Source organism: Pempheris klunzingeri, chromosome 12 (genome assembly GCF_042242105.1).
Source record: "Pempheris klunzingeri isolate RE-2024b chromosome 12, fPemKlu1.hap1, whole genome shotgun sequence".
Classification (NCBI taxonomy): Eukaryota; Metazoa; Chordata; class Actinopteri; order Acropomatiformes; family Pempheridae; genus Pempheris; species Pempheris klunzingeri.
Window position 1 is genome coordinate 25,324,387 of NC_092023.1, and position 11,963 is coordinate 25,336,349.

The 11,963-nt window shown below is 45.0% G+C and overlaps 1 protein-coding gene across 2 annotated transcripts in view; it reads right to left on the bottom strand.

The window, feature by feature from the left end:
- Nucleotides 1–11,301, bottom strand: part of socs5b (suppressor of cytokine signaling 5b) — a 66,771-nt gene extending 55,470 nt beyond the window's left edge. The window contains exons 1-2 of one of the 2 annotated variants that reach the window (XR_011585263.1): nt 11,027–11,301; nt 3,231–5,443 (exon numbers count right to left, since the gene is read on the bottom strand). Coding sequence is in view for 1 of the 2 variants with exons in the window: in XM_070840481.1 (XP_070696582.1) it covers nt 3,733–5,424 (1,692 nt within the window). In the remaining variant the exon portion in view is untranslated. Of the gene's footprint in view, nt 1–3,226; nt 5,444–11,026 lie in introns of those variants that run through there. The other variant, XM_070840481.1, reaches the window with a different exon arrangement.
- Between the last annotated feature and the right edge of the window lie 662 nt (nt 11,302–11,963).

The window sequence follows — 11,963 nt, forward strand, 5'->3', positions numbered from 1 at the left end:
GTCCAGAAATACTTGGACGGGGAGAGACGTTCAGTTGTTTGGCTCTGCAGTGCAGCATGCTGGTAATGAAACGACGACTGTAAAAAGGTTTGAGGGCCGACTCTCAGCTTTTAGTACATCTGAGTCTTCATATCCATGTTTGATGTATACAGTGGGGACTGTAGCTCTTTGCAAATGCAAGCCACCAATTTTAGGTCAAAGCAGACTGAGAGACGAGGCTGCTGGGGATGTTTCACTTGTTTAAGGCCAGACTGAGGGGAAAAAACTACCAAAATAAGCAAGAATAACAGCAAAGATCAAAGTGACAGGAAACAGCAAGTTTCCAAGAACTCAGCAGTGACTGATTACGAAAGATTACAACTAATTGCGATATAGGTGGAAGTTAAAGCTGAGAGTTGTCACTTAGCCGAAGAGTCATTTCAAAGCCAATATGCTGGAGTAAAGAGCCGATACAGAAAAAACATGTCACTGTCCTAATAGTTGCAGACTGCACTGTAAAACACAAGTACACAATTAAAGTGCTATTTACTTCAACATATCCCTGCCCTCTTGTTGCCACAACAGGAAGCCGGGCTCTCGGTGAGCCGGCCAGCTCCATCTCTCCTCCTCCTCCTGCTTCGTAATGTTAACTTCAGCCTAACAGGGTTGGATAGAGAGCAGAGGGTAGGACAAACAGGCCTTAGTTCACTCCGCACCACAGTCACCTCCACATCAGCACGGTGATGTCAGGGATGTGGCCAGATGGAGAGAGAGCAGTTGGATATAATAACAAAAAAAAAAAAAAAAGGCCTCCCTCAGCCACACAGCAGCCATAAGGCAACACAGAGTGGCCCTTTTAGTACCCAGTACATTTATGTCCCAACATGGTAAAATTAGCCTGTGATTAGTGCCTGCGAGTGGGGTGGGGCGCTGTGCAAGGAGTTGTACGCTATTGCTGGGTGGAAGCATGACAGACAGGTGACAGTGAGCAAGATAGTGCGATGTGTGTGGGTTTTCAAAAAGAGATACGTTCCTTCTCTTTGACAGTGTGGATGCTAAAAATCCCCAAAACATAAAAGTGCACATATGAGCAACTCCCATGTCAACCTTATTCCCCTCTGGTTAACACTGGCTTCTGCCTCGCTGACACGTGTGGATGTTTAACATGCGGTTTTCAAGCTTTCTGAGCACAAAGTGCAGGCCAGCAGAAAATGTTTGGGACTTCTTCTGATCAATTCACATCGTAGTAGAGAGAGTAAAAGATTGGTTAGGGGCATGTGAGAAAAATCAACCCTTATAGCTACACAAATTATCTTTTACCACCTGCATAGACAATCTCTTGATGTCTAACTGATAAATAACACTTCCAGTGATCATGCTCTCATGCGTGTTTCAGCTTTAACATTTGACTTCTACACTTTTCCTGCAGGGTTTCCACCTTCAAAATGTTCAGTTACTCACAGTTAAGTAAAAAAAAAAAAAAAGTTCTCTCTGTATGCCTCGAGGGAACCACACTGCTGGTCTCCACCTGTCTCATAATCTCACAGTCATGTGCACACGTTCTATTCAAAATTCAACTAACTTAGTTTTTCAAAAAGCCAGGTACGTATGCATTTGCATTTACTACTTAAGAGTTGGAACAAACAGTGTTGCTGGTGGCTAACTTGTGCAATGCCACCAGAAGCTGGATTATTCAGATCAAAATGCTCAGAGCAAAGAGTTGACGCCCTCTCGTTAGGATCTGTATGTCAAGTTGCAGAGTAGCACCTATAGGGCGAGGGCTGGACATTAATATCTTGCGCTGAAATATGCTACAGAAGGGCTGGCATTGGACCCACTAACAACCTAATACTACCACACAGGCCATAGTGTGGCGAGAGACTAATGCATGCATTAGTGAGTGAGAACAGATGTCACTAATGTACAATTTATCATTTAATAATCCGCCATAGCTAAATAACCAGCATAGCACCATTAGAATTGTATCTGTTACAAAAACTTTAACGTGCACCAGAAGTAAGAGAGCTGAGAGCTCATCAGTCTTCAGTCTCATTTGATGGCATCTGAGTAGACTGTGTTGAAGCACCTCCGGATCCTGGTTTGGACTACAAAGCAGCTCACTATGGAACAAGATAAATGGTTCTCTAAAAAGGCACGTAGGTGTTACACTTATTTTCTCTCAACACATCAGAGATGACTGGCTAGCCACGAGTGTTTGTCCCAACTAAAGCTCTCAGAGACATGCCAACCTCAGTGCTTTAACTAGGACTATAAATGCAACTGGGCAATGATGGGATTTGTTGGCCTTATAGTAATTTGTTTTTTTTTGTTTTGTTTTTTTTAAAATGGGGAAACATTAAGTCGTAGAAGAGGCTACTTCAACTCGTTCAACACAGGGCTCTTCATCACAACAGCTCACCACATTGACAAGGTTTCATTAAGGACATATAAATTAAGGAGGAAAAGAGTACAGCATTCAAATTGCGGAGTCTTTTAGGTATCATTTGTGATTAGCTGCCCTCCTCGTTCATGATTTTTTGACCACTATGCTCTCCTACCACTTATCACACATTCCCTCTGAAAAGACTTGTTGGCATTCCTGACTGTGACCAGTGTGCGGTGCCACCTGCACCAATGTTACCAGAGTTTGGTGACGAAAAATAGCAAACTAGAACTGGCTGTCTGTATGCCAGATGCCACCAAATGATGCTGACTAAAGGAAACGGGTGTAAAACTAAACACGGTAAAGCCATAAAACAGAGTTTTAATTCCATACAGGAAGAAATGGACTGTGTGCATACAATATATGCACAGAGCTGAAGTGCCTGTGGCCAGTGGACAAAGGACAGAGTGCTTTGACAACTTGTTGCAACAATTGTCAGAAGATTTCCTTACAATCTGTCCCTCCCGTCTTAAAAGCAATGCTGCACAGTGGGAATAAAGTTGACAAGTTTAGCTTGCTCACTAAATAGGACACAGTAGACTGTTATTTATTATTCATCATTCACCAAATCTGCTTAAGGAGGAATTTGTGTTTTCTAAGGACTAATCTATAGTCCTTAGAAAGCACTTCATTTCCCTGATGTGCTGTCCTGAACTCTATGGACCCTTTCAGAATCTGTCCCCATTTCTGGCTTAGCTGATGCGTGCAAAGAGATGGCAAAGAATGTGCCTTATGTAGCTCTATCCATGGGACAAGCGCTGATGCAATACACCCATAGCACCTCCAGATGCCCTCTCAACCCACACACACACCTTAGAACCCTTTTGGGAAGGTGCTCCACTAGGTGCTTTGACAAGCTAAGGGGAAAAACTAGAAAGAGCACAAAGTGAACTGTACAATGTAGCCATGTGGGCCTAAACAGCAATTTGGGATGAACAAGGGAGGCATGCAGGCAGGTCTACAGGCAGGTCGATGCTGTGGGATCAGGCAAACATTTAGCACAAAGCAGGAGAGAAAAGACACAAAGCACCAATATTTGTGCCTTCCCTCCCTGTCAAAACAACCTGTTCAACACAAAAACATGTGCTTGCCAGACAGCGTTATACTGAATATAATCATATGTATTTTCTGTGATGCAAGTAATAACTAAAACAAAGATTAGAATGAATCTTGTATAGCTTGTTACATTTAAATTCCACCCCCCTTCAGAAAGAGAGCCATGTCAGTATAGCCTCTAATTGGATAATGAGGAATTTCTTAAGTTCTGTAATCCTCCTGCAGTGTGTGCACAGGCATCGGAGAAGCCCACCCTATTTGACCTTGAGTGGCGGTTCCCTCTCCAGCCAGCGAACTCGTACTTTCTGTTTATAGTGATACTCCTTGAGGAAGTCCTGCAGGGCAGGGGGCAGCGGCAGAGAGCCTATACCATCGTAAGTGGTCCAGCGGCAGATGGCAGCTCGTGCCAGGTGCTGCAGGCCGAAGGGAAAGGTCCGATGGAGAGGAGCTGTAAGCAGCGGTTCAAAAAACATGCAGGCGCTGGGGTCCTTGTAGTGCTCCAGCAGTCCTGTGACGGTGGAAGAGTGGAAAACGCAAGGGTCATGAGCGTCAAAGCTGAAGTTGTGGTTCCACTGCTCAATGCGGGCATGTAGTGAGCGGTTGTAACGGCGGAAGCTAACGGAGAAGAGGTAGTCCTCCTGGGCCGAGTCACGCAGCAGGAAGGTGCCCTCTGGCCGACCATCCAGCAGTGCCTCAGCCTCGTAGCGGTCCATCACGCCCCAGTAGCAGGGCAGAGCTGTGATCTGCAATAGGTCCGGCACCAGGCAGTGGATGTAGTCTATCTGGGTGTGAACCTTCCAGGGCCCTGGTTGCTGCCGGCTCAGGTGACCGTCCCCAGAGGCGTGCCTCTGTTTAGGCCTCCTGGCCTGCAGACAGAGGGTCGTGGAATCCTCCTCAGAGTCACAGTCATGGGCTGATGCTGCAGCCGCCAACACCTGTCCGCAGGCCGCCGATGATCCAGCACCTACAGAGCTGCCAGCCCCTGAGGCCCGGCCCTCCCCAGAGGCCTCTCCCATGCCAGGAGCCATCTTTGGTCCCAGTTTGTAGAGAGAGGAGCCCGGCACTGAGGCCTCCAGGGTGTGGATCTGTGCATTAGGTGGTGGGTCCACACCTTCCTCGATGCTGAGTCTGCGGCGCTCACGCAGACGCTCCTCCTCGTCCTCAGGAGAAGGGTGGGCCGGGTCAAAGGCATCCAGCAGGGCAGTGGAGGAATGCGGGCTGACCGGTGCTGTGTGTTGCTTGATCAAGTGCCACTTGTGTGCAAGGTCTGATCCTGGTGGGAAGGGGCAGGTCTCCAACATGAGCTCCGTCAGGTGAATCTTACGTTTGGAGGTGACCGGGTTCTTAGATGAGCGGGAGCGTCTGCGAGCGGGCAGGGGTAAGCACAGCCCTACTGTATCACTTAGCCGCTGGCGCAAAGACCGAGCGTTCAGACTGCGTCCCCCAGACACAGAGTCACTCATCTCCTGGATGGAACAAACCCCGTAACGCCTGTCCCTACGGTTTCCACTCCCCCGTAAGCGCCCAGACCGCCTGTCTGCTTCCAGAGAGCTCTGGGTTTTGGTGGAACACGAGTGTTTTTTCTTGCCCCCCCATGGAGCATGACGGGAATAGGAGTCTCTCCGAGCCAGGGGAACACCCCCTGATCCCCCCCGCCCATCCTCAGTGTCCTTGTCGATAGTGATCTCAACTATCTGAGGGATGTCCGACACACAGTTATGATGGCGGCGTCCCGTTGTCACCATTGGCACTGGCAGCAGGCTCCGTGATGGGCTGGAGGCTCCTGACGCCTGAGCCTCACCTGAGTCGCCTCCTTGGCCAAGATCCAACACGCAGTGGACGGCATCGGCCTCAACCCTGCTTTCACTGGGTCCTGAACTGTTGTTGTGAAAGAGTGTCTGGCATTTGCTCTTCAGGTTGCTCCACATGTTGCCCACTTTCTTCATCAATAGGAGCCCCTGGGACCTGAATATAACAGAAGCAGACAAAACGGATTAAATCACAGGTGGAGAAACCTCACAGCAGCGACGGCGCCTACATTTAACACTGAGGTAGGAGCTACATAAAGAGTGTCCTACATTTAAATTCCCCAGACTACTGTGTATCTAGTAATTAGACATGGTGAGAGTATAACGGGGCCAAAGTGTCTGAGAGGTGGGTGAGCTTGAGTAGCTGGAACAGCAAAGTTAGGAGTTGCCAGGCAGACGTGCAGGGACACAAGGCCACAGCTATAAATGAACCCAGGATCTGCTCACAGCTGATCTGCTGGTATGTACTGTATTACAGAGCCAGTCTAGACCTGACCAAAAACTTTCCCTGTAACAGCAGCAGACAGGGCACATGTACATGCAAATACACACTCACATATGCTGCTGATTTATCACTCTACTAGAATTTGACGAGTAGTTGGAAGTTGCACCAAACTGCATTCTAATGATGGAAGCGTTACAGTGAACACAGTCACCGCAGGTAGGTGGACTGCCAAAGACAAAACATCGAAGGATTCCATAATCCTCCGTTTCCTTCCCTCTTTCAGACGCGGTTTCTCGACTTCATGGATTTATTAAGGTGCATATTTTGGGGCTGCTGGCAATCCAAATCACTGCAGCTAACAGGCAGATACTTGAATAACTTGCCAATGTGTCTAATATCCAAAACCAAGCACTTCTCCAAGTCTTCACACTAATGTTTTACCTCTCTGTTCCTAAAAGTGAGTAAATTACAACACTGAGTTTGGACATTTATCACTTGAACAAGCTTTATCCCTCTCTTAATGTTGAACAAAACCGAAACATACCGCACTGATAACCTATCCAACGCTGGTCGAGTACAAGAGGCGAGCAGCACATCAGAGTGCTCATAAGACCATGCCCTCCTATTTTAGGAGTTCTTGTTGAAATTCTGAATCCCTAACCCTGTTAGCATTAATCACATGCTGCACACAAAAAAAGGGTATTAGTCCTACTGTAGTGGGTCTCCATTCAATCTGCTTCTGGACTAGAAGCAGCTATCCAAATACCAGGCATCGTGTTGACCTGCATGCAGAGTTCAGTTTGCCTTTTGATATTGATAAAGACATTATGGATTAGCACGGTCAGCTGAGATAGACATGGGACTTGCACTGCACAGGAAACCAGGCTGGTCTTCAGCACATGACTGGTGAAGTTGATTTGCTGAGGCCGGTGTTAATGCCATCACTAACAAACTCATGAGGTCAGTGTCCGCCCTCCTGTATTGACTTGCTTTGTGCTCCATGTGCGCCTGCACAATGAGCCTGAGTCAGTGTCGCGTATTGTCTTTTCTGCTGGACATCTTCCTTTCATTCTCTCAAGGGGACGAGCCAGAACACAGCAACGGCCTAAACTCCCAATCTAATCGCTTTAGACATCAGTGATCAGTGATTTCTAACCAACAACATCAAAAGGCAAAGCCCCACATGCTTTTCAACACCAAATGCCACTTCAGCAAATTCCTAAGTGTTGGGAATTATTTCCCCGATGGATTCCATCATAGGAACATCTGTCTACTGCAATTCAACTTTAATTACACTTAACTGTTTTGGGTGCAAACTAGAATCACTACACTTGCTTTGAAACAAATTTTAAAGCTGCGTTTAAAACTTAATCTGTTACAATTAAACATATGCTATCATCACCACACACCCACACCCACACACCCACACACACACACACACACTAATCCTTAGCAAGTCATTCAGTGCTGCCAGCTGTGGCCAGGAGTTATTTTGCAACTAGATCTGAATTAATCATTTTGGATGTATCTGAACTTGATGTTCATACTTTCTCCTAAAATATAGCCACAATCGTAGTGGCATATACATTCCTATCAGGCGCGAACGGTGTCACGTGTAATTACGTTTAAAATCTTCTTAATCGTGCTGGGGTTGCTGTTGCCATCACTCGTGGTGACGCACAATCTCCAAGGGCGGCAACACTGGGCGGAAAAAACCCACATTTGTAATGATGGCATGCTGTTGCGGATATTTTGTACCACCTGCAATACATATTAATCAATTCTTGGTCATATTATTAACCAATCATTACAAAAGTTTATTAAATACAAAATTGCAGCCTTGATTCAAATAACGACATGGCCTTTTTTCAGGCATTCATAACTAAATGATTTAATTTACATTTTTAATACCAAAAGAACAATGTACTTACTTGAATGAAATAATGCCGTCATAAGATCACTATGCCTGATTCTGAACATCTATATTCAACATTTGGTCTCAGTAAAGTTTTTTCTTTTGAATTTCCTTTTTTTGTATGACTGTCAACTGATCAGTGGTGCATTCAAAAAGGATTATAGGCTCCACAAGTATTTAAGAGAAACAAATAAAACGGCATCCTGAAGACAGACTATATTTTGTGAATATATCTATGCTGTCAAATGTATATCATGTGCAATACTGAGCAATGCAGTCACAGCGAACTGGTTTGATAAAGCGCTGCAGGTAAGAGCAGCTGGCACAAGTTTGTGTGGACACAAACCTGCAACACGTCATCAAGGTAAGCAACACCTTATATTGTCCCATTCCTGTGGTGTGGAAAACCGCTGGCACTGTGCCCACAGCACGGGCACTGATCACTGTTCCTACGTAATGGCAGATGTACACGTCGTATGGATCTTCAGCCGACCCAGGGATGCACAAACAATGTCGCTCCAACTGAGGTCATCCTGATTACGCTAATGTCAATTGTCAAGTCAATTAAAATAAAGTCAATCACCAACTAATTTGATGATAGAAAAATAGTCATTTGCTGAGAATTTGCAGCTCTTCTTGGTCTTACTTTACAGCAAAATGAATATTTCTGGTTTCAGGACTGGTCACACTTGTAATATAATGACATCGCCTTTGTGCTGTAGGGTGGTGGACATTTTTAATTGATTTCTGATGTTTTATAAATGAAATGATTCATTGTGAAAATAATCAGTCGAATGAATCGATTATGAAATTAATCATTAGTTGCAGCTCTATTCTAAACAGCACTTGTAGTAAGCTCCACAAATGTGTTACTTAATTTAAGGATGAGGTAGGATTATTTAAATTTGTTCATGGGTGCCCCCAACTTCACCAAATGAGTGTAGGCACCAATACTGACTTTCATTAAACGGATTAGGTATCAGAAAGAAATGACTGATGTAATGACAATAAATAATGTAACAGTCTAATTTTACAAACCATCTGAAGCGATGTAACTAAAATCTGCTGGTCTGATACTAAAGCAGCGTGTCATCTGACAATACCACATGATGCATATCAACTGCAGTATGATTAAGTATTATTTCAGTATGGTGTCGCAATAGCATACTAGGTCTTGACAGTTCCTTATAAAATCCTGAGCTCACTTAGACAGGGAATCCAAGGTTTCATCAAAAGTAGCAACAAGCCTCAAGATGTATTAGAGCTACTTCTAGTGCTCTGCTAATTCGATTCCAGAAAGCAAAACATGCAAACACTCATTGCTCCTCATCAATGTTTTTGTTGGGGCACAAAGTCTCACCAGCCTCAACCTAAATTTTCCAGCATTTATCTTAATTCTGCAATTTTACTGCCAACATGAGAGCACTGGTGCCCAAACTTAAACTGCATGTTCACACCCTGCTGTCTGAACTGGAATTGTGAGGCTAACTATCATCTTCATCTTGAGTGGCTGGATTTTCCATCCGGGCTGGTGTGTTTTTATCCCTCAGCTTGGTCATCGCTTCAAAAATACAAACAATGAAAAGTTCCAGTGGCCAAGACACACGGCAACAAGGGGCCAGGATCTCCAAAACTTAATTTATGCCCGTGTATGATTAAACATGTCTATAACTGCGCCCATAATTTAATGATAAACCCATTAGGTGTGGCCAATAATGGACATCCCTAAACAGGAAAACACATGCTAACTAAAATACCTAAGAATTCATTGTTAGACGCCAAATAAGCTCTTGGTGCTGTCCAAAACAGCCAACGATGACATTATGCAACAAAGCACTGAACCATGTAAAACCATGGCAAGCCGACGCTATAGTCAAGTTTGATTCTTGCTCTAATCATCTATGCAACATTCTAACCTTGACGTTACATTTCATGACAGCAGGAGACACAATGCTAGGACATAGCCTGTTACAGATGGCTGCCTAGAATTAAATCTGCTCAGCTAATTCAAGATCGATTATTAAAACTATTGTCATCTGATATAATACTCCACGACTGTCGCCATTGATAACAACAGCCACACAAATAGTGCGATCCAGTCCACAACCATTTAAAGCCGCCCTGAAACAGAACTAGGCTACTTCTGCTCTCCAGCAGCCCAACACACCCATTCTCCTGGGATCAAACTGATCTAAGAGAGGGATGGAGAGAAGACGAGATTAAGAGGAGGACGCCTTCTCTGCTCAGACCAGACCAGAGTTAATGAGATATTTGCAGCGTCTTGCATTCTGAGAGATATGTGGCATGGCAGAGAGCCACACAGGGTCTGTAAATGACTGATAAATCACTCTGATCCTTCCTATCATTTAAATCTAAGCAAATATTGCACTTTTAATAGAAATGTTCACATGGCGAACTGCAGCTTTTTCCTCCACAAAAAGGTGCATAAAAAAATACTTTTGCAAAGAACCAACCGGTCAGAATATGAGCAGTTAAACATATTCCTGCAACCTGGTGTTGCCTTGTTGTCCAGCAGTGCACCAACATTGTGTTTTAACAGTAATCATTCTGCTCTTTTGTAGATTTGTTGGTAGTTTGATCTCAGCACTCACACAAAAAACACATTAAAGTCAGGTAGAAAATAAGTAACTCTCATTATAAAACTGCAAAATCGAACAATAGAAAATGTGCATTTGAAGACAAACTGTCTTTAGAGGTAATGTCAACTACCCCTACAAATCTGTCTGGTCCTGAATATGATCTCGTCATACAAATTAACATCATAGCTGCCTTGACAGATCACTGCTGTGTTTCACCGCTAATGGCAACAGAAGACACACAACTACGGAGCCATACCGTTATTATAGCTGGCATATAGAAAGGGTTGGAAGGCCTTTAGGTTTCTGGAGGCCCCACTTTTCCCTGGTCCCTGCCAAGTTAGCGGACTTGCTAACGCGCTAACCATACACCGCTACATTTAGCTACAGCCCCGCAGGTAACGTTAGCCGGGATCATATTTGCCAGGTCGGCTTGCTGAGATGAGCCACACGTGTAAGATTTTTGAGAAAGACATTACAAATCAATTTCTGCAGGTTGGTAACACGTTTAACTCACACACAGACTGCTTAGCTAACTAGCGGCTGAGGCTTGCGAGCTGTCAAAAATGCTAACTGTTAGCATTCCCTAGAGTGGGAGTCTGTAAGGATTCAGTTAGCTTTGGCTAACTAGCCAGCTAGCGGGGTTTAGCGTGTTAGCTTGAGAAAAATCGACACAAAAATTACACAAATAAACCCAGTGGTGGTGTGTTGCTTCAGGATGCAGAGCAGACAAACGTGACAGACACGACAAGTAATGGGTTGTTTCTCGAATTCACATCTTACCCGTGTGCCTTTTGAAAGCTCTATTCAAAAGCTCTCTTTGTCTGCAAAAAATGGCTATTAAGAGAAGTCAGGCATACATCCCCCTTGCGGACCACGGTGTCGGATGAAAGCACAAAAGGTACGTGGTTACTTGACGGTATCATCCCGAATATTTTAAAATGAATTAGTTAAATACTAATCAAAACCATTTAAAAAGCTAAATTATTCTTTAAATGTCGCGAAAGCCCGTCCTGCATCATGGTGGGGGTCTTCTTCTCTGCCGTGGTCGCCGCTGCCTCTCGCAGCCAATATGACGGCGGACTCGGCAGACAGAGAGCCGGAGAGGCGGACGGCGTTCAGCGTGAGGGAGGCCGACTGACAGCCGCCCCGTCCAATGGAGGCCCGCGGAAGGACGGCCATTTCCGACGGAGCACGCGGATAGGGAATGCCCCGCAGCTGGCTCCGCGTGATGGGCGGCTGGAGTGACCAATGAGCGCAGAGAGGAGGACGGAGCTGTCCGCTGGCAGCTACTTGGAAACGTGGAGAGGTGAAGGGATGGTGGCTGTGACAGGGCCAGGCCGGACTCACTGATGTCATCCAGGTAGGAAGAGCAGCGGGAGGGAGGGAGGGAGGGAGGGGAGCACTTCAGATGCACTACCTTTCCATCCTGTAGAGATTTAAAAGGAAAGAGTGTAAAAGAAGAATTACATTTGTTTAAGGATTAAGCTGAGTGCAGCCCAACATCACATGGTGTGCCTCAAAGGTCTGTGTATGAAGTGAAAGCAATAATGACAAACACGAAAATGTATTTAAAAAATGGGAGAAATTACATACAGAACATTATCAACAAAATATTTGAAATAATACAACAATACACATCAGACACACAGAGTTTCTGTACAGTCAGGACTGGACACAGATGACAAACACACATGCATATGATAAAAACCTGGATGAT